Genomic DNA, 26699 nt, shown 5'->3' with positions numbered 1-26699 from the left:
TCTAAAGAAACAAAAGAAAAAACAGAAGCAAATTTTTCCTTTAGAAAGCTATACTGCAAATCATAGCTTTGATATCAGGAGAGAAAACTCGTTGAAGTACTGTAGTATGGTGAGATGCTAACAATCAGCACAGTTACCAGTGGAGACTGTGGTTGGTTTTATAAGCGTTACTAGAGTTTTCAAATGCATGTTATTAATGGCTGTTATTAATGTGAGCTTTATAATCTGAGCTGCTTTTGGAAATTAAGTATCACTAAAGGTGAATTTTTCAATATGCCTAGAAACTGAGAACTGCCCAGTGGAACTTAGCTATCCCTTGTCTTTCTTCTTGCCAGATTGCTCATTTTGTCCATGAGAAATGCAACTTCTGTGCCCGGCAGGATAGACATACACTAAATTTCACCTCACTAATTTTTAAAAATGTGTATTCCAATCGGATGAGGAATACTTTGCTTTCAATGTGTACCTCTTTGTTGTTGAGGGGTCTGGAATCATTCTAATGACCATAGTAAAGATGGCACATTTCTCTCTAGTTTGTCTACAAAAGCCTATAAGAACTAGCAGAAGCTTAACTGAAATATTTAAATAGAATTCTTCTTCTAGACTTGAAGACTAAATAAAATCTAGAAGACAGTTACATCCTGGTTTTTTTATTATACCTTTTGAAATAATTTGTATATACCTTTTAAATAATTTCAAGTGCCACAAAAAATAATGTTAATAGCTTAAAATCAAAAGTTAAAAAAAACTAAGTATAATTTTTAAAATCTTTTTCTCTTCAAGCGTTTTACGATGGGATAATGAGACAGATGTCTCTCAACTGGAAGGACATTTTGACATTGTTATGTGTGCTGACTGGTAAGTACATAAAAATCATAAAACTCACGTTAGGAAAAAAAATAGCTTTGCTGGAGTAATTGGGCTGTGCTGCTTTGCTGACGGCTAAGCAAAGTCAACAAATGAAGCACAAAGCCACCTTAACCTCAACAAATTAATATTCATCTCCATGTGACAGTTATAAGGTAGTCTTCTATCACACAGTAACTTCTACCACATTATTTCCCAAAGATTGATTTTGAGAAGCATTTCCATTTTCTGGAATTGCCTCTGTTTCATGCTTGACGTATCAGTAAATGGACGACTTAGGCAAATTGCAAATAATTATGGCTCGGAGAGGAATAGTCTGGAGAAAAAGGAGTTTATCAACACAAACAGCTCAATTAGCTTACTTCTTAGGAGAGATCTGCCTATTGATATAAGAGAATATATGGATGTGTACACACACATGTATCTCCAGCAAATAAACCTATCTATGAAGTATCTTGGGGGAAATAGCTTTTCTTAAAATGTGTATTTGCTAGCTAATATTTTCAGCACATTCAATTATGATATTTAATTATTTATAAAACAAAAATTATAGAATTACATTGTATTCTTATGCAAATAAGAACATTAGAATCTCTGTCAGGTGCCTGCTTCTAAAAAATCATTTACATTAGAGATTTTGTCATCTCTTATGGCCCAATCTACTGACTTGTTAATGAAAATCTGATCCTAAGTTATATGGTAAATATGCATCAAACCTTAATAATTATTTTAACTACTCCTATGTATTTCTCCATGCAACTTGAATGAAAATTATTTCAGCCTATGGGAAATATTGGCAACTGACAAGTATTTTCCCTGAGAGTAAAATGTTATGGTTAGTTTTATTGTGATGCTGATTATGACACTTGAGAGTTGAAAGCACAAAAAGTTCAGATTTGGAAGAAGCCCTAACAGATTGATAAGCCCTTCAGAAGATCCAGAACCCAGAGATGACTTGCCTGGGCGAGAGCTGAATGAGACTTTGAGGAAATATTTTTATTGTTGTTATCATTTTATTAAGATTCCCCATGGGTAACTTTTCTAAGGAAGTCAATGGAATTAGGTTTGCAATTTCTGTTCTGCCAAAAAAAGTACTTCTCAACAACAACAAAAAAAAATAAGTTTTTTTTTCTATTTTTGGCTGAGATTTCTGGTTTTCCATGGCTCTTTTAATCTCTTTGCACCCAATTTCAAAAACCTTCTTCCAAAAAAATGGGAGAAACCTAGATTTCTGACTAATCATTGATAATGTGCTTCAATGCTGCATCCCCCATCTAATCCAAAATAAGGAGCTAAACCTCACCGTATGATTTCAGCAAGTAATTTAGTAAATGCCTTTCCTCACCAAATATGAGAAAGGATCCTCCAGGTTTCATTGCACAGATGAAGATAATGCTGGCAGGATTAGATCAGATTAAGCAGGAAAGTCAGATCAGAGAGCAGCGGCAAGAGGGAAGGGGCAGCCTGCTCTTGATGCCTTCGACGAGGGTCACAGGCAGACGGGCTCTGATTATGTGGGCAGAGGCAGGTCTGGCCAAGAGCTTTAGAGTTAAATTTGTCCTTCACACAAATATCAAAACCGCCTGGCTTTGTCATACCTTGTATTAGGGACACTCACACCATGTCATCCTATTTGTACCAGACAAGTAGAGGAAGTAAGATTTAAGCTCTTTGCTGATTAATGCTCTCAGGTTAAAAATAGCCGTACAACATGTTTTAAAAAATAGTCTTTTTTCCCTGGCCAACAACAAGGTTGTATAAACTGATATACACAACACACATGCAGTTTAAAGCTTTCATTACAGATACATAGCATGGTACAATAGTCTATGCACACAGACACATACATCTGGTGGCTATATGAGAATTTATGGACGCAAATGAGCTAAATACGCCAAGCTTCTTTTTATAAATGGTTTTTCTATGCATGAATTGTTAAGGTTTTTTTTTTCCCCCTGTTGTTGTAAGTGCCAGAATGTCAGCCTGTTTATAATTTCCCATTTGTAAATGTGAAACATTAAGCTACACTCACTACGATGCTGATATTATTTACGAAAGAAATGCTTTGGTAATGGTGCCTCTTCATATTCACAGGGATGGGGAAGCTGTCTAGAAACTTAGAAAGTACAGTAACGTTTATAACATGCATCTTGTGCATACAGCAGGGAAGTCCAGGAGCCGGTGACTGCTTTACATCCTGAGTGGCTCTGCAGGAGTTGCTCCCTGGATGCTGTTCCCAGGGCCAGGCCGGCAGGCGGGCAGACCTTGCTGCGTTCTTTGAGACTGTCACAGAAGAGGAGAAGAAATCTCTCTCTTGACACCCCGTCTAAGAGGAAACCTGAAACACTCAGTGCTGGAAAGAGGCGCCACACATAAATAGATCACGTTAGGTCTCACAGCCTCCTTCAGCCATTGTCAATCAATGAGATCTGGATTAGGCCACAGGCATATGAAGCCAGAGTCGGAGTTTAAAAATTAGGTACACAGATTAAATTCGTACGGAAGCGTTTCCAGCAAGGGTGGCATTGTCTGATTCCCTGAACAGCGAACCAGTGGTACTGCTTGATCCCATTTACATGAAAACAACCTCTATTCACAAACCTATTCCAAACCACATTGTGGTTCAAGTAAAATGCACATGATTACAACAAGAGGTGATATGTTTGTGTCCTTAAATCATTCATGTATTCATATATTTACATTCAAACATTCATAAACCTATGGACATTGGGGGAAATAACTTATTTCCCAGAAGAGACAGTCTGTTCATTCACATCCAAATTTAGTAGCTCAACTAGATTATAAAATAAAGAGGCAAACAAAGCGAGTCCTTATTTCAGCCTTCAGCATCTTTGACAATGAAAAAGTTTCCTAAATAACCTGTGAAGTGTCAACGTTGAAATAATCAGAAGAGGAAAAAAAATGCAAGGTACAGTCACACCTGCTGTTGATGAACATCAAACTCTGAGACTGCTTAACCACAGGAGTAGGGAGAAGACGGCCCTATTAGGTTCCTGAGTGTTGAGTCCCACACACGGCTCCCTTTCTGCCGCCATGTAGTCTGGCCTGGTCCTTGCTAAGTCTAGCACAGCGAGTAATGGTTAATTCTAAGCTGGTCTTTCCAGACTCCTGCTCAATCACAACATAATCCAAGGGTCTGGAAATAAGATGTTTTCTACCCAGTGAACGCTTCCATTCACTGCTAGGTGACTCTCCAGCGTATTGTAGCTGTGCAGAAAGAGAAACGCCTGGGCACCTCCGGATTCTCAAAAGGCTGAGAAAGCCGGGCTGAAATGCCAGCCGTAGCCCAAGTCGCTCAGCGAGCTGGGGAGGCTCCCCGGTGAGAAGTGGGGGAGGGCACAGGGCCCGGGGCACCTGCAGGGCTTGCACTCTAGGCATTTGCACACATGCTGAGTGCTGTGGCTTTTTATTCCCATCTCTTTTCTTTCCTCTGAGTGATGAAAAAAGATTGGTTTTTAAGCTGTTTACATGAAAATGTTGTGGGTTTTTGGTCAAACTAGAAATACTAAAGGCTCTAGATTTTGTTTTCTTCCAGATGCTGTAATCGTGGATAGCTCTAAACCACAACTCACAGATCTTTACACCGGAAAGAATCTTTAATCAGCCCTTTCACCTCAACCTCAGGAGACTCAGCCCCAGAGAAAATACGCAAATTGCCATTTGCCAGGGATCTCACCATTTAAGGGGTGCAAGCATATGAGGCCACAGTATAGAATCACTCTGAGCTCCCACGAAAATCAGCTGATAAATACTGAAAGCAGCCGCTCTTCCATGGAAGTTAAATCTGAAAGAGTGAATTTAACTTAGCACATCTCACCTCCAATAAGAACATAGGGGTCTTTCTTTTTATGGATATGGACAGACAGAAATATTTCCTTGTTCATGGTACTAATAAATTTCCCTGTGAGAGGAATTACAGACTCTCTGTGCTCGGCATAAAACTCTGACTCTAAGGGAGGAGATGAAATGGCCCAGCACCTTTCCTTTGTCAGAAAAATCTGTGATGTAGTTCAATAGAACAAAGCAAGTGTCGATGCCACCATGAATTATATAAAGGTGTGTGTACATGTGTGTGTGTGCGTGTGTTCGTAGCTAAACTAGACTGTCAGTGTATTTTGATCAGTAACTGAAGGGAGAGTTGAAGTGGTACCTCCACCCTCATCACTGACCTGCTCAGCTTTTTAAAATAGACCCACTTAAGCTGCTGCTGTTTCCTGAGCCCATTAGGACTTGTTTAAGGGGTGAATTTTCAGGAGATTATAAATCACTCCCTCTAAAACATATAGAAATTGTTCATATGACTCTACAAGGTGTTATAAAGTCTATATTGGAGCTAAGAAAAAAAGTGAACTTGCCTGGAATAAAGACCAATTTAGAGAACTACAAGAGTCACCTTGAGGAGATGCAATTTGGAATGATGGAGGAGACACCATTGCCTTTGAAATCACCTTGTTTGGACTGTGTGCTGTGTGTTCAGTTGTATTCTCCAGCGAACTGTGATGCTAGCATTTTTGTCACTGTTACTAGCATTAGGTAGAAATAGGACTTTCTAAGGGCTTGTTTTAAGCTCAGCTGCTCAGGTACTGTTCCTTTTTTCCTAATAACCCCCCCTGGCTGTTGGGATGCCCGGGTTTAAACTGAGATGGTCCTCTGTCTAAGGCTGCATAACCCAACCAACCAGGTTTCCCACAGGCCTTAGTGATTAACAGATATTTGTTCATAGTGATAGTCTTCTGTAAAACACACAAAGCAGAATTTGAAATTGTTTAATTTATTTATTTGCGAGGCAGAGACACAGAGAGACACAGATCTCACGTCCACTAGTTCACTGCACAAATGCCTACAACAGCCAAGATGGGACCTGGTGAAAGCGGGGAGCCAAGAATTCAATCCGAGTCTCCCATGTGGGTGGCAGGGACCCAAATAGTTGAGCCATCACCTGCTGCCTCCCAGGGTACACATTAGTAAGAAGCTAGAATTGGGAGCAGAACCAGGACTTGAATTCAGGCACTCCAGTATGGGCTGTAGACATCTGAAATAGTGTCTTAAGCATTATAACAAACTCCCACCCCCAGAATTTTTAATGATTAAAACTTCAGATATTATGATCTCACTAAAGAAGGTACAGCATCCTGAGCAGGAAAAAACTCAGTCACGATTTGATTCCTTTCCCTTCAATCCTTAATGCTTATTAGTCACTGCTTACTTAATGGCAAATTTGCGTAACATGTGAATTAGACATATTCTGTAGTCCAAGATTTAAGGCTGTACTTTATGAAAGATAAGAACATTTTCCCATGGATAATAAGCAGGATAGTCTGATAGACATGGTTCCAACTCACATTCAGAGGATTATTTTTCCCTTGCTGAAAGCAAGCTTCCATAGAAGAACCTCCCATGGAACATACAGGGACCAAAGAAACCCTAAGTACTGACCTCCTGGAAATTCTCATGCCTCACTCTCCACGCTCCTCTTTCTCAAATGACAGAATTGCCACATCAAAGAATGCCTTGTCCATGAAACATCCTACCTACACCTGGATTCATCCTTAACACCACCAGTAAAGAAATGTGTACAACCTGCTTTAGGATCATTGAAACTAGCACTCTATGTCAGTTCCTTGACCTCCTTCATGGACTGAGATGAGCTGTGATGAGTCAGCAAATATTTATTGCACACCATCCATGTGTACCCTGTGCTGAAACTGGAGAAGCACGAATGAACACAAAGTGGAAGCCCATGGAGGGCAGGAACTTTGACTCATAACTTACCCCCAGTGCCTAACACGGTGCCTGGCGTGTGGCCTAAGTACTCAAAAAGACCTGTTAACTTGCAAATATTAACTCAGTGCCCTAGCAGTCACACAGGTGGGTCATTATTAGCAATAAAACAGACTGCACATGAAGCCCAGGTCACATGGCAGACAGGTAAAAGTCAGGGCTCGGTTACATCCTGAACCATATCCCTCCCTTATCTGAAGTGTAGCCCCACACAGCAGCCCTCCTACTGACAGCCAGCACCCACTCACCCTTGGCCCAGAGAAGGATGAGGAGGGCCCTAGAGCAGGTGGTGTCAACTCATGCTGCGTGAGGAGTGGAGAAGCCAAGTCAGCATGCTGCACCACTTGCAGCATCCGAAATGGGAGTGGGGGCTTCATTTAGGCTCATGGGATGGCTGGTGCCTGGGATGCTGGTACTCTAGCTTAAGGTATGAGTCCCACTGTAAGAAAGATCCAGGGTGTAAATGGACCGGCTCTCCACATTGCTTTCCAAACAAATACATTTGTCATTGTGTTATGGATCAAGATGCCTTTTCCAAAGTTGCTCTACTGCTCTACTTTAAAAAAAGTCATTGTCTCTTTTTATTATGGAGAAGATAGCACCTTTTGGCCGGTGCCGCGGCTCAACAAGCTAATCCTCCACCTAGTGGTGCCGGCACACCGGGTTCTAGTCCCGGTCAGGGCGCCGGATTCTGTCCTGGTTGCTCCTCTTCCAGGCCAGCTCTCTGCTGTGGCCAGGGAGTGCAGTGGAGGATGGCCCAAGTGCTTGGGCCCTGCACCCACATGGGAGACCAGGATAAGCACCTGGCTCCTGCCTTCGGATCAGCGCGGTGCACCGGCTGCAGCGTGCCGGCCATTGGAGGGTGAACCAAAGGCAAAGGAAGACCTTTCTCTCTGTCTCTCTCTCTCACTGTCCACACTGCCTGTCAAAAAAAAAAATAGCACCTTTTCTTTCCCTTTACCTTGAAGTGCAAGCCCTGAAGATGAAGCCATATGCTGTCATCATAATGACCACCTCCAGGGTGCTGCTGTTTTTCCCCAGGGATTAATCAGCCGCGGAGTCCCTGTGTCCTCAACTCTCCTCCAAATGGCATGGAAGAGGCAAAAGAATACAAACAATGTTCCCTGATCTCAAGAAATCCAGAGTCAGGGTGGGAGGGTAACTTTGGAGTGCTGGAAACTGGGATACCTTCCAAATGCTCTGCTTGTAGTACTGAGCTCAGAAAATCGAGAGACTGCTATGGATGCAAGAAACTAGAAATGTCGTGTTAGACAAACCTTGCCTAATTCCAGTCATCCAACATCCTACTTCTCCTGCCTGAACCTATCACTGCTCTTCTTCCATGTATTACTTTCTGTTCAAGAGTAACTGAGGTTAGATAGGAGGGGCGGCACAGAGCAATAGCTCAGAGCACAGACCCTGAAGCCGCATGGGACAGATGCGAATCTGAGGCCTGCCAATTGGTAGCTTGCTATGCTTCAGCTCCTTAGCTGTGAAATATGGATAATAACCACCACCTCATAGGAATAAAGTGAGGATAAAATGAGACAGGCCACAAAAAGCTCTGGAAAGGTGCCTGGTACCTGGTACTCAGCTCAGGAAGTGTTGATGGTTTTGTTAACCTGTGTGTGTGTGTGTGTGTGTGTGTGTGTGGCATTTGTATTTAATTTGTATGTACCTGTGCCTGGCTCACCTCCCTCTTACATTATAAGCTCCATAATGATAGGCACAGTCCCCATCCTCCTTTATCCTTTTACTGCTTACCAGTGTTGCATATACAATGGGCTCCCATGACTTTGGCAACAAGGCATCCTGGATATTCCAGGCCTGTCCAGATTCAGAGGTTCAGTTGCATTTTCAGAACTCCAAAGTTCATATTTATCAGATCATGGATCCCAGTATGGGTTTCGGAAGAAAGTTGTGCCCACCAGCGGTTATCCTTGGTGGGCTTTGGCAGCACGGTGCTCCTATGGCAGAGCAGCCCGGCAGTGCTCGGGAGCCCTTCTCTGGGGGCTTTGGAGGCTCCCCTGGTGTGTGGCAGCCAGCTCCTCTCTGTGAGCCTTCATCACTAGATGATTTCACCCCACCCTACCCCAACACCCCTTCTCCCACAAGAAACCTTTCATTGGCTTTAGTCACACCCCAGGTGTCACAGTCTATTTTGTGCTGCTTTCAAAGAATATACAGACTAGGCCACTTACAGAGAAGAGAAAATCATTGCTTACAGTTCTAGAGATTTGGAAGTCCAGGCTGAAAACTCCAGCAGGTTCAGCATCTGATGAGAGTCTGGTCTGTCTTCCAAGATGACGCCTTGAATGCTGAGTCCTCTGGAGGGGGGAAAAGCTGTCAAAAAGAGGACAAACTCCCCATCTTTCAACACTTTTGCATTGGTGATTAAGTTCCCAACACATAAATTTGGGCCGTAGCCTCAGGTATGGTTAACTAACTTGCCAAATATTGTCAAGCAGCCCAAACTTATAAATCTGAGACCTGCAAATTAGGATAAGAAAACCATCCCAAATTTCTAAGGGTCAGACTGACCCAACCAAAGGCGCCATAGCAGAAATTCACAAAAGTCTGGAGGAGAAAATGGAAAAAAAAAAAAAATATATATATATATATATATATCACAGTAAACTGGAACAAACATGGCGGTCAAGTGGGGAAATCCAGAGACACATTGCCTAAGCCTTTTTTTTTTTTTTTTTTTTTTGACAGGCAGAGTGGACAGTGAGAGAGAGACAGAGAGAAAGGTCTTCCTTTGCCGTTGGTTCACCCTCCAATGGCCACCGCGGCCAGCGCGCTGCGGCCGGCGCACTGCACTGATCCAAAGTCAGGAGCCAGGTACTTATCCTGGTCTCCCATGGGGTGCAGGGCCCAAGTACTTGGGCCATCCTCCACTGCACTCCCTGGCCACAGCAGGGAGCTGGCCTGGAAGAGGGGCAACCAGGAAAGAATCCGGCGCCGCGACCGGGACTAGAACCCGGTGTGCCGGCGCCGCAAGGCGGAGGATTAGCCTAGTAAGCCGCGGCACCGGCTGCCTAAGCCTTTTTGTTTTTGGACATGTTCAGTTCTAGGCTTCTGGTTGAGCCCAATCTCAGTGCAATTCCTAGTCACTCAAATAATCATTATCTTCTGAGATCTCTGCCATGGTTTAGGTATAGGAGGGCTGGCGGTTTGTTTTAAGAGAGCAGCCTCCCAGTGCCCTTGGTGGGCAGGGGGCCCAGGTCTACAGGAACATAAGCTTTAGCAACAGGAAGCACGGAGAGTGCCTCATTTCAACCTTTAACCTTATCGCACGGGCCAGTGCAGGTGAACCCTGGCCTGATGCCGGTTGTCGGCTGAGTTTTAGGCAGATAACACTGACCACAGTATCTTCTCTTTTTTTTTTTTTTTTTCCTTCCAGTAAGACAATTGGGTAGAAGAACACAATTTCTCTTTTTTAGTGTTTAGGAAACATGTTTAATTAGCCTTGTATTTATCTCCATTAGAATCATTAGACTTGAAAACCCAGTTTAATCTGGATTCTGTTCTCTTCTCAATGTCAGCCTGTTTCTGGACCAGTACAGAGCCAGCCTTGTTGATGCATTAAAGAGATTACTCCAGCCCAGGGTGAGTATGTTTCTATTTCCTCCTGAACACTGGCTACAGAATAATTAGTCTGTGCACAAAGATGGAGAGAGTAATGGAATGGCAGGATTAATGTCATGTAATACTTTAATACTTATTATGTCCAACTTCAATTGGGTCTTCTGATCTATCAGATTCTTTCCTAATCATAACTAGGAAACTTCTTACCCTTGGCCTTCTGATAAGGAACACAGTGGGTAGTAAAATAAATGAAACTGCTTCAAAGATAGTGTGAGATTATTTTTATCAAAGCATTTCTTGAGTCTTTTCCTTTGATAGCAATATCTTCATATTAAAGTAGAAGTATGATATTGAAAGTTTCTGTTGACTTCTGTCATTTTAAATCCCTTCAACGGTAACCTTTGTCATTGGGCATTTATTTGTTGCAAAAGAATACTTTTTTTTCTTTCTATTTCAGTTCATGTGAAAGGAAAAGGACTCCAGATGAATCTGTATATTAAAAGTTCTTTGCTTTAAAAGGAAGCCATTATTTACATATTATAAACATTAGGTCACAATGAAGCCAAGCATGCCATAAAATATTGTGCACATTTTTACATTTATATATCCATTTATGCCTGTGAGTAAATTACAGAGTTTGTATCCACTCTTATTTTGTTGGGCTGTTATACTAAGCTAGGAGGTCCTGCAGCCTAAACGGAGAGTTAATATACATCTATTTAAAGTAAGAAAACGGGTTTAAAGCTCATGCATTAAAAAAAGAAAAAACCTTAAAAGTATATAAGACTCTTGCTGTGCCATAGGAATTTAAAATAGGTTAACAATATTAGTGTAATCTAAGATAGGCACTCACATTTGTCTCAGAGGACTGCAATGTGTGTGTGTGTGTGTGTGTGTGCATTCATGTGCTGAAGTTTTGTTTCTAAAGTTTTTTTTCTTAAAGGGAGGCTTGCTCTAGTTTCTGACCTCAATGAGACTTATAGACTAATACCTCTCAATCTTTCTTTTATATCTTTTTCATGTAGAAGGTTCCCAGAGCAATTTGATAATCATCCTTTGCCTTACACGGTCGCTTTTTACTTTGTTATCTCTTATAGAGCTCAGGAACTTTAAATAGGCCTCTGCCAGGAGTAACCACAGCCTTGTAAGTGGCAATCAATTCAATTAAATTGGCCTTCTCAATTCCCCCTGTGAAGTGGGTAGTAGGTCTCCCAGCAAGGAAGGGGCCCGATGCAAGCTCTTGGTGGCTGCTGCCATGGCTGGGGAGGCAGCCCAGGCTGGTGGTAGAGGGAGGAACTTGGGGCCTCTTCACCTCACTGCCGCCGCCACCCCAGCCCCACCCCTCCGTTATCCTTGTGTGATTCCTGTGAGCTTTTGCTAGGCCAGGACTTCCAGGGAGGGCACTGAGACTCCCGGATGTCAGGTGCTGTGCAGATGCAGCCTCCGTAAACACAGCGCTGTCCGGGACTCGTGGGCCTCACTCATCACCAGTACCTCTTCAAAGCCAGTCTGTGGCAAACACAACATTTGGGGGCAGATTCGCATGGTTTACCTGGGTTCTGTTATGAATCATCCGCATGATTTACATAAGAAAACTGCCCAAGCTATGAATGGACCGAAATGCGGATTGGACTGGAATCTCTAGCAGCTCTTCCCTCCCCTCTGTTAAACCATGAAGTGTGGCTCCACACAGCAGCCCTCCTGCTGGCAGCTGAGACTCACCCTTAGCCCAGAGGAGGAGGAGGCACAGCCCTAGCGAGGGGGGTACTTACCCAGACCGCGAGAGACACGAGGGACAGGGAGGCTGAAGCCGAGGGACCTGCACCAAGCTGCCAGATTAGAAATGGGAGCAGGGGCCTTGTTTAGGCTCCTCATGGAATGGCCAGTGCCCAAGGCTGCGAGGTCTTCTTTGTAATGTGCAAGGGGCCCATGGCCAGAGGGGAAATCCAGGAGGCAGACTGCACACTGATGTACCAAATTTAGCACCCTGGAATCTCCCCCGCCTCAGGAGGTGTGGGGAGGCAGAGCGCTTGCACTCCCTGGGCCTCCACCCAGACGTACCACAGGAGCAGCAGGTGGACATGGCAGGGAACAGCAGCTGGAAGGGTTCCCACTACATCAGGGTAACCAGAGGAAAAGCTGTCATCGGCTTCTTAGCTCTCAGGGCTGGCTGTCCTGATTCCAAAGGCCCTCCCCTGCTTGTTGTAAAAGTCATGGTCCAAGAGCGAGATAGCACTCAAGGGTTTGCTATCTTCCATTGAGAGCTGCCTTTAATGTTCTCTGGAGCCCAGAGGCTGAGGCTGCCGCAAGAGACCCACAAGGAAACATGGGGGCCTACACTGATGCATCCCAAGTTGTTGGTGATTCTGAGTGACAAGCAAGTGAGTTTTTGAGGTACTCAGCAAAAAGTGCGCTTCAGCCAAGTGCTTCAAGTTCATAGGCTCACTGTCTCAAGGTAAAGTGCAGTGGGTGGAAGGGAAAAATCTGATACAAATCCCCAGTCTGCTCTTACCAACCACCCAGCTTTTTGGAGCTTGAGTTTCCTCACCTGTAAAAAGACAGGTGAACTACACCCACCTTGGGGGCTGCTAAACTCACCTGTGCAAAAGCCTTGGCACATGCCTGGCACACAGGAGGTGCTCCATAAGGACAGCTGTTTCTTTTTAAGAGAGAGAGAGAGAGAAAAGGAGAGCTGTTCCATCTGTTGGTTCATTCTTCAGATGCCTGCAACAGCCAGAGCAACGCCAGGACAAGGCCAAGAGCTGGGACCTCCATCCAGGTCACCCACTTCGGTGGCAGGGACCCATCTACTTGAGCCACCATCTGCTGCCTCTCGTGTTGCACATTAGCAGGAAGCTAGAATTGGGAGCAAAGCCAGGACTTGAACCCAGGTACTCTGATATGGGATGTGGGTGTCCCAAGGAATACCTTAACCACTGTGCCAAACTTCTGCCATCCCACACCATAGCTTTTCCATTTTTATAATGAAATCATAAATAAGAGGAAGCAGGGCTCCCCGCAGAGAGATAGCATATAGCCACCAGAGTAGGTTCTTCACTTGGCCTGGGGTTGATGTCAAATCCCAAAGCAAAACTCAGATTCTCAGCTGAGTGCCTGTGGAGTCATTACAGGGCCCCCCCAATACCAGCAGGAATATTTGTCACCTGCCCCAGATGGAAACTTCTCCACTAGCTGGTTTAGAGACACTGTGAAGGCAGCTGACTCCTGCCAGATACTACAGGGGAGTCTCCAGCAAACTTACACATCAAAAGAAAAGAATGGACACTGCAGAAGAATGAAGTCAGCTGGCTTTACTCAAGAAGCAATGCCCTCCCTCTCCCCCACCACTTGCCCTCTGATGAGCGGCTTCTTGTTGCTAATGATTGATAAGGTGACTCTACATCGTTGTGGCCCTTAAAAGTCGGTGACAACAGCAAGGCCCAGGATCAGAGGACCCAAATGTAATTTAAAATGCAGCCACAGCAGCCTGTAAGTTGAACTTTGGTCCAGAAATGACAACCAACAAATGGGTTCTACCAGTATTCCTCTGAAGTGGCCATGGCCCAGGGAGGACGGCCAGCCGCCAGGCAGCACACCTTAACCCAAGACCACGAGGGAAAGGCTGCGAAGCAATACTGACAGCTCTCCCAGCTATTATCACCGCCGACCACTTGTCAGGAATTCAACAATATCACCGTGCAGTTGGCTTAGGCTGCTTCCGCCACTGGAGGAGGCCCTCCCTGCTCACCAGTTTTCTACAGCCCTGCCTTGTACCCAAGGGGTGCTAGCGATGTAAATCGCAGAGCCTCCTCTTAGAAGAGCAATTCCTTTTCAGCGGCAGGCTGTCTTTCCCCTAAATAGGCCATCTCTGCCGCATCTGCATAAACTGTTCCCGCTGATCTCCGGGGAGCTGCCTCGTGAGGCTGGGCTCAGTCGGTGAACGGACTCGGTGCTGATGAACACTCGGGCTCCTGTCTGCTAGTCGCGTCAGAAGCCAGCAAGTCCTCACCTCTTCTTGGTAAACTGCTGCATCCCACCATATGCAGCTCACTTCCGGAGAGCCCTGGAAGCATCGTCCTAGCAAGAGAGCCCCGGAGAAGTTCTTGTCTAACACCCACCTGGCTGCTGATTGAGCGTCTGCAACACGGGGAGACCCTCAGTGTGGCAGGACAGGTTAGGGCACGAGCTCCCAGGAAGCATCATGTACTTGGTGGGTTCTGAGAAAGGGACGCCAGGAGAAGGCAGGAAGGAAGGGTGACTCACTGCCTGAGAAAGCCTTCCCTAAAGGCAGTGGTTTTGACTTTGGCCTTGCATAGTAAGAAGGGCATTGTAGGAGTCAGAGGAAGACCACAGACGGAGCAGCCCTGGTGGAAGGAGCGGAGGGTCACGTGTGCGGCATGAACATGCCCGGTGTGTTTTGGGATCAGCAAGATGTTTGCTCTGGCTGGCCGTGTGAGAGTGTCTCTCTGGCTTGCAGGAGAAGGGTGAAAGGCTAAGAAAGGCCACGTACACTATGGAGAAGAGACTGGGCTTTATTTATCCTACAGGAGATAGAGAGCCACTGAAAATTTGTGAGCAGTGATGTGGTCAGATGTGGGCTCTAGAAGAGGCTGGTCTGGAGCCAGGGCGAGCCTGAAAGCGGCAGGGCTCCCGAGCAGTCCACCATGGGCTGACTTCTACCTGGAGAAGAGGGGAGTGAGCGGGTGTGCTCCGAGAGTCATTCTGCAAACACGCGTTGAGTGCCTTGTAGATGCAGGCACCATGCTTGCACCTGGGCGTGGGGTCCAACATGACCGGCCTGAGAGGGATCATGGGTGAGTGAGCAGAGACCTGAGGGCACAGGAGAGGCATGGACAACCCAGGCAGGCAGGGAGGGGATGTGGCTCACTTTCAAAGCACAGTGTGGAAGCCAGAGGTAGGCAAGGGCATCACAGGGTCAGGGTGTCCAATGTGGCTGCTGAGGGATGAGTAAGAGCTCACCAGGCAGACAAAACACACGAGGTAAGGGAGGCATCCCACCCTAAAGCAATGTTCACATGTTTGAATACACACAGATACAAGACAGAACATACCAGGGGGCTCCGATTGGGTTGGTCTCACTAGAGCCAAGGTGAGCAGCAGAGAGCAGCAGGAGACAGGGCTGCACACGTAGGCATGGTTCGGGCCACATGTAGCTTTGCCAGCCACTCCAAGAAGATGAGACTTATGTCCATTGTTTTCTAATTTTGTTTAAATAGCAGAACCATTTGGTCAAAAACATGTTTAGCCAGCATCCCAATTATGAAACAGATCAAAGAGAATTAAATGAAAATTAAGTTTGGTATGAGAAGACCAGAGCGTCCTCTGTCTTGGTCCCCCTTGTATCAGCCATTTAGAACACAGTTTGAGAAGCATCTGCAGTGAGTGACAGTGATGCAGTGGAGAAGGTGGGTGTGGCATTGAAAAGCTTTCAAAGACGATGCCCTGATTTCCAGGTCTCCAACTTCATTTTGAAGTTGATGGATATGGAACTTCTTGATACTTAGTAGGTATGCTCTGTGTGTGTGTGTGTGTGTGTTGTTTGATGGGTAATGCCCTGGGAAAGGGAATGTATTGAGTTTCATTTTAAACATGATGGGTAAAGGTATTTTCAAAATATCCACATGCAGAGATCAGTGGGCACTTGAAAACATGGATATGGGCTCAGACGTCATAGACTGGGAGTTGTGGGTGCGCAAGTGTGATCGTTGCAGCTTTGGGCTTTAGTACATGCCTGGAATTAACAAAGATCGTGAAGAAAAAGGTGGACAGAACCCTGGGGACACGGACAATTATGGGGCAGAGGGAGAAGAGAAGCCTTGGAAGGAGACAGAGGAGAGCTGGTAGGAGAGGAAGCCAGTGGAGACAGCATCATAGAAACCAAGTTTTAAAATAAGCATAAACTTAAACATGTAGTCGGTATTTAACAGTTGGTTGCCTGGAAATGAAAAAGAAATGAAGGCATTTCGTTGGCATAGCATATTCCTTTTAAAATAAATCTGAAGCATGTTTATTTTTCCAGAAGTACACACCCTTTAATATATGCGTATAGAGTAGTCTCACAAAATAGCAACCACCGAGCTCACAATATAAACAGTGTCATTTGGTGGAACTTCTCTCCTCTCTCCAGGGAGAAATGAATTTTCTCAAATTTCTGCTCATCAGTCAAAATTTTACATTCAATTGAGTGTTCATTCTGAGTTTAAAATGATTATGTGACTGAATGCTTAGAAAGTTGTGCTTTGGTAAATTGGAAATAATTTTTCTAAAGTGATGGGCTAATTTGAAATCTATATTGCTTTGCTTGTTCTGATTTTTTGCAGCCTAAGTTGTAAGGCTTTCTCCTCTGAGTGTCTGCTCCACTGATGAAGTGTCCTGCTGTCCAGGCAAAACTGAGGGCCTCCAGAACCACCATTGCTGGGTGGGGCAGACACTGGCACTCAGGAGGCCTTGGTGGATGTTTATGGAATGAATGGATGGCATATTGTTGTTTCTCGTAAATATCAATGCATGTCTCCAAGGTGTCTGTAGTCCACAAATAAAGAAGAAAACTTAAAACTCACCACAGAATAATTAGAGATTGAAACTACTGCCACCCTTCTCTTTCTTATGGGTACAGAGTTGTGCACAGAGTGCTGCCCTCTGCAATGACTTCTTAGCAGCTGACTCTGTAAAAGCTTCCTGGAGAAAAATCCTTTTCATACAATAAGCAGGAGAACGTGGCCTTCAACTTCTCAAAGACTTGCATTTTTCCCATCATCCAATGCCTGGGTTTAGTTTATTCTCTCTGCAGATATTGACTGAGTGCCTACTATATGCTAGGCACTGAGAAAATGCAGTGAATAAGACGTTAGAAGATCCGGTTGTCATGGAGAGAACATTCCAGCCGGAGAAGACAGGCAGTAACTAGCAGGGATATAATGTGTGTCAGTGGTAATGAGTGCTAAGAACAAAAATAAAGCAGGGAAAGGGATGGAGACCTTGGGGGCTGGGGGGGTGGGGAGGGTGGCTGCTATTTTACATAGGGCAGTTAGGCAAGCACAGGTGAACTGAGACCAGAAGGAAGGAGATGTCTGGGCAGGGGGCACTGCCATGTGCTTCAGTTGTAGTCCCCTTAGGGCTCACCCCAACCCACCCATAGGTGGGATGTGGGAACTCACGTCTTATGAACACAAACGCCAGCATAGCCAAGAAACCTATAGCCCTGCAAACAGTACGATACAGAGCTTAGATAAGGGCTGTAAAAAACAAACAACAACAAACAGCTCTTCAGTTACAACTGTACAATAATCCTTGTAGTTGCCTTTAAAACAATTCCCATTATTCAACAATCCAGAATGGCAACCAGCTCTCAGAAATGACTAAAATGACCTACTAGTCTTCTCTCTCTCTCTCTTTTAATGGAGACTTTTGCTCTCCTGCTGAGACCACGTATTATATCTAGTTTCACGTAAAAATGAATTTTTGCTGCTAAGTTTGAAAACTGCCTGAAAATAGCAATTAATATTGGAAAGGCTGACAGAACCTTTAAGTGTAGTGGCATGACTGGTGCTGCTATAATAATGTACGTGTCTATGTAAACACAGTGTGAAAACGCACTGATGGCCAGGACAGTGTATCCGTGTATTTTCTTGCAGGTGAGAGAGGGAGAGAGAATTGATAGAATTTTTATAGCACTGTGAGGTAGTGTGGATTTTTCTAATCTCACATCTGTATAACCTTGTTTTTCAAATTATTTTCACTTTCATCACCTAATTAGATCCTGTGGAGAAAAAAAAAGGCAGCATGGGCTTTGCTCTTCCCATTCGATGGATGAGAAAATTCTGAATCGGTGAGGCTAGCTTAAAGATTCTTGTCAACAAAAATGCAAAGATGGGACCACGTGTCCTCCAAGGTCCCTTTAGCTCAAGGGTTCTATGATTGCTTTTTCTGATTGTCCTGAGGTGACCCACAGCTGTTTAATTGGAGAGTCCCTTTAAGTGCAGAATCCTTTCTATCACACAGTTCCTCCTTATATCCTTCAAACCCTTCCCTGCATGTTTAGTCATCTGTAAAATGCAGTCCACCATCCAACGTTGCTGAGAAGGTGGCTGAGGGGATTAGAGGGAGGGTTTGCGGTGCACGCAGCAAGCGGTAGCTATCGTCCTTACCTTCGTCACCATGACTAATAAGAAGACTATGTAGCGTAGTGGAAAGAGCATTTGGTGTTGGAGGCAGGTAGATGAGCTGCTGGTTCTTTACCACTTGTGTCAGCTTGGCCAATTAGACTTCCTGAGCATCCCGTAACGTGGATCTGCTAGTATTTATCAGAGGGGGTGGTTTGGAGACTAAAGGAGCTGGTGTAGATGTGAATGCCCAGCCCCGTGCCTGACACACACCAGCTGCTCCGGAGATGGGTGGCAGGTGTGAGTGGTAAACTACTTTTCCTAAGAAACTGGGCTATACTTTCCTGATTCTCTCAACACTTGTGGTGGCAATGCAGTGCGGTGCAGGGTAGCCTTGAAATTAACAGAAGCATACAGCCATCTTAAAAGAAAATAGAAAGAAAAGAAGGTCCGGCAGTTTGCCCATTGTGTATACATCTGGGAGGGAGAGGAAAAAGCCACACACTCCCAGTAGGTGCCAAATGTATGTTGTGGAGTTTCATATCAGAGGGTCTTCTGCCCTCTGCCATATGGTTTCCTCAAGCCCTCCCATTCTCCCCACTGTAACAATCTCCTAAGATTGTGTGATTCATTTAGAAAAGCCTGTTTACCCTCATTCTACCACTTTCTTTGAAAAGCAATCATTTGAGTACTGTGAGGAGCTGCTTTGCTATAGCGATGACAATTCCGAAGGACTGAATGTAGTCAGAAACCAAAACTCCATAACCTTGCTTCTGACGGCAGGGTCAGGGAAGAGGCTGGTGGTGGGATGGAAATGTGAAAGCTCTCCACTAGGGACTGTGGTTCCTTGCTTCTCGGGAGGACTTCTTGATACTGAATTTTCAAGACACAATAAACTAACACCTGCAAGCGCATCTGTTGCCACCTGCTCTGGAGCTGTGCTGCGGATATGTTGGCAGGTGCTATCGAGACACCAGGTGAGTGGTACTGCCCTGAACAGTCACTCTAACATCTAGCCAGCGCTCGCACCCACTGGACCCAAGACAGTGAGCATTTTTCAGAACACCAACTTCCCATCGCAGTTTCTTGCATGTGTTGTTTGAAAAGGATTAAACAGAGCAACTGGCCATCTGAATGTGAACTTTTTTTTTTTTTTTCCCATTGGCTGGATCTCTAGCCTTGAAATCATTCTTCCTGTGAATGCCCATCCTGTGTGGACGTCTCAAGAACAATCAAGTTTTTCTACCTGAGAGCAGAAAATCCAGTGCTTTGACCAGTTGCTGTTATGTTTGGTTGCCTTCCAGTTTTAAAATGTGTGAATTTCCTTTTCTGTGTTCCAGGGGAAAGCAATGGTATTCGCCCCACGCCGTGGGAATACTTTAAACCAGTTTTGCAATCTAGCTGAAAAAGCTGGTTTCTCTATCCAAAGACATGAAAATTATGATGAACACATTTCAAACTTCCACTCCAAGGTTAGTTTTCTGCTTGTGTTAGATAACACTTTAATCCGCATTGCATTTTGAAGAGATCATGGTCTTTTTGGCAGGTACCCTAAATATTTGATTAAAGTCCTCCTTAGGTGTGTGGCTTCTGAACAGCTATTTGTATCTGATTATTTTGTGTGCTAAAGCCATCTTTTATCTTTGCATGTCTAGTAGGATTTCTACAGAAACCATTCCTGTTTACTCCTTTCTCCATAACAAACTAATCTTTTCATTCATAATGGACCAATTTGTAGGATGCAAGGGGAAGTGGCATAGAATGAATGATAAACATGCATTTATGTTTTAATGAAAAACATTGGGCTGTTAAGTAGGTTAAACGCTTAGCTGCACTGAATTAAATAGAAGGTGAATGTCTAATTGTATCACGTTGGACTGTAAATCTTTATCTCTGCTTGCTTTACGGCTGGGTCAGGTGACAGTTTGAGACTGTTAAACCTCATACAGAATTTCACAGTTGTGGGGTTACATGTCAGATCGAGGCGCTACAAGATTTAGGTCAAAAGCACTTATCTGAGAGTGATTTCTAAGCCTACTTACATAAAGCAATGTTATCAGCCTTTTTATTATTTATGGGTATAGGGCGATATAGGACACTGCGAGGCAAGTGTTCTACTGCAAAATTTTTAGGGTTCTCACACTTGCTAATTCGTGTCACAGTGACTAGTGTAGCAAATATTGCTTCCGTAACTGGGTGCCCTAAGGAAATCTGCCTTTGCTGAGCTGGCCTGACCTCGGTAGGAGACTTTGACTAGCCATGATTTCACAAGTTGTGACGGCAGAAAAGTAAAGGCTTGACCTTAATTTTCTCCTGGGACCATGTGAACAGCATTCTTTATTACCCAGGACTGTGATATAATGTAGGAGTATATTAGCTTTTGAAAAATTACATACAAAGTAAGTCTGACCTTCCAAGTAAGAGATAGGAAGCCTTCAGTTTCTGGAAATGGGCTCACTTCTGTGGATCTCTAGGGTTTTATCCAGCCCCTGGTAGGGGGAGAGGGCTTTGTGAACTGAAAGCGTTAAATCCCACCCTCTCCCCAGGGGGTGAGTGAGGCCCACTGCTCACAAGCAGATGATTGAAAGCAGTATGGTCTTCCATTCAAACCCTGGCCACCTTCTCCAGGATGCGGTTTTCAATTCCCCCCTCCTTGAAGAGAGCGGTACCTGGTGAGGGAAGGCCCTGTCCTGGCCCCCTGGGCTCCTCCACCCAAGGGGACAAGGTGGCCTTCTCTCCAGGGTCAGGCTGGAGCTATGGGGATCAGTGGATGGCCGCTTCAATGGCACATCACTCACTCTCGCCCTAGAACAACACACACTTTCAGTTTCTCAATGACAGCTCAGGAGAGCAGAGGCAGGAGTGTTCCTCCGCACAGAAGTTCAGCGCTGTGCCTGATGCCCTCTCTCCTCCTGCCAAGAGCTGAAGTGTGCTGGGTCATGCAAGGCATTCAAGGGCTTGGTACCTACCTGTCCTTTGTCTAGAATTCTAGTGGAGGGCAGCCGCCGCTTCATCTCCAACACTGAGCACTACCTTGCTAGCACAGTGCATTCCATACCCTCTAACACATGCCCCTACATAAATGTGTGTGTATATATATATATATTTATTTATATATATATGTATATGGTGCATCACACCCAGTTAGGACTCAACAATCATTGCCTGATTGATTGGCCCCACAAAAATAAATCTCCATAAATACCAAGTGGCCTTAGTTTTTCTCTCTGCAGAATTGCTTAAATGTGGACATTGGTCTAAGAAGATAGTTCTATTCCTTTTTTTTTTTTTTTTTTCAATGAAGGGTGACTTGCATTTCACTCTCAGGGAGCAGATCTCTCCAGGGATATTCCACAGAGTTGGGGTGCCCTGAGTAAAATGAATCACTGCGTACCTGTGACATTTACTTTGGAAGATGAGAGCTCTTTCTGCTGCTGGCAAAAAAAAAAAAAAAAAAAAAAAAAAAAAAAGCCTCTGGTCCCTTCTGCACCTGCTCCAACGCGGGGAAAACCGAGAACAGACTGGACAGAGCCGTGCTCCATGACCCAACTGCAGCTCCCACGTGGATTGCTCTTTATAAGAGGACGCCTGGCACGGAGCCGGGGGCCGAGCTGGAGCGCATGGGGAGCGGCCCGCTCCTGGCTGAACCCGCGCTGGGGCACCGGCCGAAGGCAGCAGCCCGGTGCCCCTGTCCCGCCCGCCGCCCCCACGGCCAGCCGCCCTGGGCTGCGGGGACTGGAAGAGCCGGCGCGGCCGCGGGGAACTCCACCCCTTTTGTTGGCCGCGTACTAATAGCCAGGGCTTAAAAGTTTTCCATCTTGAGCGGCAATCAGCTTTCTTCCTCTCCGTCTCTAGCCAGAGCCCCGTGGTCCCTGGGACGCGCCTGCTCCCCAACGGAGGAGCAGCGTCTTCCTCGGGGCTGCGTGTTATCCTCTTAGCCCTACTGTGTTGGAATAGAGTGTAACCAGCTGGAGGACTGTAAGACGCCTGATAATGCCGCTCTTTTCCGCAGTCCCGTCTTAATCTTGTTACACAAATGGTTGTGAAGAGATTCATGAATTTTAATTTTGCCCTCTGCATTAGTGCCTCCCGTCACTCATACACAGCTGCCTTCTGTGCCGAGTTTTCACCCTCCTCTTACAACAGGGGAAAAAATTAGTTACGATCTTGGCAGTAGTGCAAGGTAAAAAAAAAAAAAAAATCTACAGATTTAGGCAACCACCCATGAAGCTGATTAACAGTCAGTGATCAGGAGGAACGGCTTTGCCTCTTAAACTTTTCACCTCTCATTGTTAACTGTGAAATTTTATTTCCGTTAAAAAGCAAGCCTGTAATCAAAACGGTGCCATTCTGCACTTTTCTGCCAGTGCTTTTGTTAAACGGTGCCCACACCACGCAGCCAGCGTGCTTGGGAACCAGGCAGCCAAAGGTGCAGGGTGTTTTTTTTTTTTTTTTTTTTTAAAGGCATCGTCTTTCTGTTCATCGAGGCAACACGAAGAAAAATAAAAACACTTCCCTCTGCTCCTCAGCCCCCTGGTCTCCCCCAGGCTGGGAATCAAACGTCTTGCCTCACTGTGTGGCTCAAAACCTTCCCCATGTTAAGATAGCAAACTGTTTAGCAAGGTAGTGGACGTGGCTGTGAGATTACAGCTGGCTTGAAAGAAGTTGATAAAAAAAAATACTCTTGTTCATGCAAATATTCCTTGAAATATAATTTTACTTGCCATGGGTGGTTGTTGCTTTTTTTCCCCTAACTTTTTGCAAAAATCACCCAAGTGTTTATTTTCTATATTTTTGTACTCAGCCAGAAGAATAGGCTTGGGCTTGCCTGTGAAGGCAGTACATTGTGTTAAAGGCACGGCCATATTGCACTTCTGCTTATCTATTCAAAATGCCACATTACAAGTGGCTGGTGCTTATAATCTGTGTGGTGTGCTGTTGATAATTGTGGATACTGTAAAGGGTAAACAGTCTGAACTCCGCTCCCGCTGCTGCTGCTCGCGCCGTAGTGAGGCTGAGTGTGTTACATCCAATTATGAAGTAACGCATAATGCTAATAGCTGCTATATAATTTAGCACAGTCCTCAAAAGACCCTGTTTTAACCTATGAAATTGAAAAATTGTTTTATTCACAAGTTGCTTTTTGTTTTTATTTCCAAGGTGCTTTTTTATTTCTTAAAATTATAATTATGAATTGAGCAAAGCAGTACAGCCTGGGGACGTGGACTTATTCTTCAACCTCGTAAGGTCCCCTCACTGAAGGAAGTGTTTCCTGGCAGCTTGTGTGTATTGGGTCCTCTCGCATGACAGACCTGCTTGAATCAACACCGGCCGGCGGCCCTGAGTGATAGCGCTTTGTGTTTGGTTTGGTTTTGGGGGTGGTCAGTTCTTCTGACTCACACAGGAAGGGTTCACAGTCAAGTCCAGGTGACCCCAGCCCCTTCCAGCAACCAAGCCCCCTGCTTTGGCCTCCAGAGGTCAGCACAGAATTCAAGTTCAAAGTGATTTCTAAGCCATATTTGCAGAAGAATGATGGACCCCACATCTTACCTCAGGGACTTCACGAAGAGCTCACTTGAGCCTCTGTATATGAGTGCATTGTGACTGAGCAGGTCAGCTGACGCACACTGAGTGACCAACTTTCCCTCAGCCCCGGTCCCCCGGTCCCCCGGCAAGGAAGAATTTCACAAGCTTGGCCCCTTCTTTCCCGCGTAGTAGCACCTTTCGTGGAGCTCCCTCTATCACCAGGGCAACTAACGACAAAGGTGTTCACAGTTGGGAGGTCCTGGTGAGTGGGTACAGATTGGCGAGTCTGTGATTTTCTAGGCATTGAAAAAAGATGATTAAAGAGTGGTGTTGAGGGACCTGTGTTTAACTTAGGCGGCAACAAAAACCCACGAGGCTCTTTCTAAATAGAGGACGAATCAGCTGTGAGCAGAGCACACTTGGCCTAAGCAAGCAGAAGTCTCATCCTCAGGTCACAGGTCTGTGAAGCCCGCCCCGCCTGCTCCCCGGCGGAAGCGGAAACTCGGGCTTACGGCTCCTGTCCTCAGTAGCGAGGGCATGTCATACTTTGGGAATCGGATTTAGAAGAAACGTGTAATTTGCAAAAATTCAGGTTAACATGCCCCAGACACACCAATCCAGGAAAGTGTGATGTTGGTGCCAATTTGTGTAGCTTTAGGGTAGGATGGGGGTGGAGGAGTGTTTGACTGATCTGAAACAATAAAGGAACTGGTTCCACATATAATTAAAAGAAATATTTATCTCTGATTCCTACAAATCAAAAAGTGAATTAGCAGTTGGCTCGGAAACACCTATGTCGAGAACATGAGTTTTATCTTGATAAACAGCAAATGACTATTTGCCAGAATAAACATAAATCTGACTGTCAAAATTATTCTAGCCGAATGAGGAAGAAAAGGTGAACTTTAGACTTGAAGACTCTGACAGGATTTTAAAATCTTACCACAGAAAGGCCCTCGGAGTTTCACCTGGGCAGTACCAGACGTGGCTGCTGAAATTGCGGGAATATGTCCTCTTCCTCAGAGAGGAGAATTTCTGAACTCCTTATCACTCACGTGAAAGCCCCTAAGAAGCACGCGGAGAGGCCTCGAACAGTTCTGGGCAACTCCAGCCCTTCCCTGTGCCTGGGGTTGCCTCCCAGTCCTCAGTGCTGGGCGGGCAGGGAGCGGAGGGAGCACCCAGTGGCTGGGCGGCTGAGGGCCAGGACAAGTCCCAGCGCTCCCCGCGGCCCAGTGGCTCACAGCTCAGGGAGGTCACAAATGCAGTTTCAGGGTGATTATGAAGAAAATACCCTCCCCTCACCTAAAAAAAAAAAAAATCCTAGTGTACAGTATTGTTATGCCAATGCCACTGCGAACTATTTTGAGTTGTTTTTGTGTGTGTGTGGCTATTTTCGCAAAATTATATATTTAGGTAAAAAGTCATCATTATATTCGACATTAATATCGACTGGTAAAAATTGCTTGTCTGAGTTCCCTTACACTTCTCTTCTGTTATTGTTTTCAGTTGAAAAAGGAAAACCCGGACCTATATGAAGAAAACCTTCATTACCCCCTTCTGCTTATTTTAACCAAATCCGGGTAGAAGATTAAGCTTCTCAGAAGAGGAAGAAAACATCGAGTACCTAGGGCCAAGGCTCACAAAAACAGAAACGTGTGACGGGTGTAATTCGCAACAAGCCACCAGCTCCCTGAGCCCTGCAGGCTGCCTCCAAGACATTCCACGGGTGGGCCCCGGGTCCCACCTGTCCGTGCCCACCCTCGCCCAGCCCCCTGGCTGCCTCCCCTTTTCACGTTGTGCTGGTTGCTCTGCCTGCACCACAGCCTTGTTGGTCTCCAAGTCTCTGTAAGCAGCCGGGCTGAGATGTGAATTTGACTCCTGAGCGACCTAAATATTTTCCTGTCTCACTGAGACAGAATTTCTTTTGGTGATTCCCAGTCCCACTTTAAAAAAAGAAAAAAGAAAGAAAGGTCTTTGTTCTCTTTTGGTGGTGGCTTGTTCTCTTTCGGTGGTGGGAGTTTTTAATCAGCAAACACAAAAACATCATGATTCCTTCCTGGTTAAAAAATAAATAAAGCACATCTCTCTGATCTCCCTCCAGTTAATTGTATTCCATCTGCCATCTCTTTCTGTGTCTCTTTCTCTCCTTCGTCTTTTCCTTTTAAACAGGATGTTTTTTTCCCTATAGATGTATAAGAAATGACTACATCAGCCCAAAGCCTCATAAACTGACCGTTTGTCCTCTGGACACAATAGCGTGGCCAGCCCTCTGCTCCTCCTCTCCAATTATGTGTGATTAGTCTCAGTGTGCTGTGTCAAGGAGGGGGAGTGCGCTGAGTGCTTATTATCTGTTTAGGTACAAGAAGAGCACATTTAGGCTCTATGAATGAAAAGTGAGCCTTTATCAGAGCTTAAATCTAACTGCTGCTGTTCTCCAGGCCTCTTTCAAAACAGGTCCTTTCCAGAGAAATTGTGAATAAATGGTTGATCCACTGGATTGCAACCAGGGGGAGTTTTTTTGGGAAAAACAAAACAAACAAACAAAAAAAAACACACACCTCAATCACACGCTTATCTTCTTTAAAATAAGTATATATTGTTAGCTGCTGTGATTCAAATGAGTAGTAAACATTTAATGGGTGCTAGGTAGGATGAAGAGGGAACTCCTGTTCTGCAGGGAACCCAAACCCCATCCTTGCCTGGTGCACCCACAGGCTGTGCTCTGATACCTTTTGTGGAAATGCAGATGTTTCTCCGTAAGGAATCACCTGTGCCCACTTCAGCAGCTTT

General features: G+C 45.1%; 1 protein-coding gene across 8 annotated transcripts in view; it reads left to right on the top strand.

Moving 5' to 3' along the window:
- The window catches only part of CAMKMT (calmodulin-lysine N-methyltransferase), a 464573-nt gene extending 438564 nt beyond the window's left edge, over window positions 1–26009 (top strand). For 4 of the 8 annotated variants that reach the window (XM_089326458.1, XM_089326457.1, XM_070069190.2 and 1 more), the window contains 4 exons: window positions 784–858; window positions 10218–10281; window positions 19724–19855; window positions 25416–26009. In XM_089326458.1, coding sequence (XP_089182584.1) covers window positions 784–858; window positions 10218–10281; window positions 19724–19855; window positions 25416–25493 — 349 coding nt within the window. In that variant the 3' untranslated portion in view covers window positions 25494–26009. Of the gene's footprint in view, window positions 1–783; window positions 859–10217; window positions 10282–19723; window positions 19856–23543; window positions 24172–25415 lie in introns of those variants that run through there. The other 4 variants (XR_016229408.1, XM_089326459.1, XR_016229406.1 and 1 more) reach the window with 3 other exon arrangements.
- The last annotated feature ends 690 nt before the right edge of the window (window positions 26010–26699 follow it).

This window comes from Oryctolagus cuniculus, chromosome 2, assembly GCF_051225735.1.
Source record: "Oryctolagus cuniculus isolate XC-2025 breed Fujian yellow rabbit chromosome 2, ASM5122573v1, whole genome shotgun sequence".
NCBI lineage: Eukaryota > Metazoa > Chordata > Mammalia > Lagomorpha > Leporidae > Oryctolagus > Oryctolagus cuniculus.
This window is presented reverse-complemented; position numbering and strand designations above follow the sequence as displayed.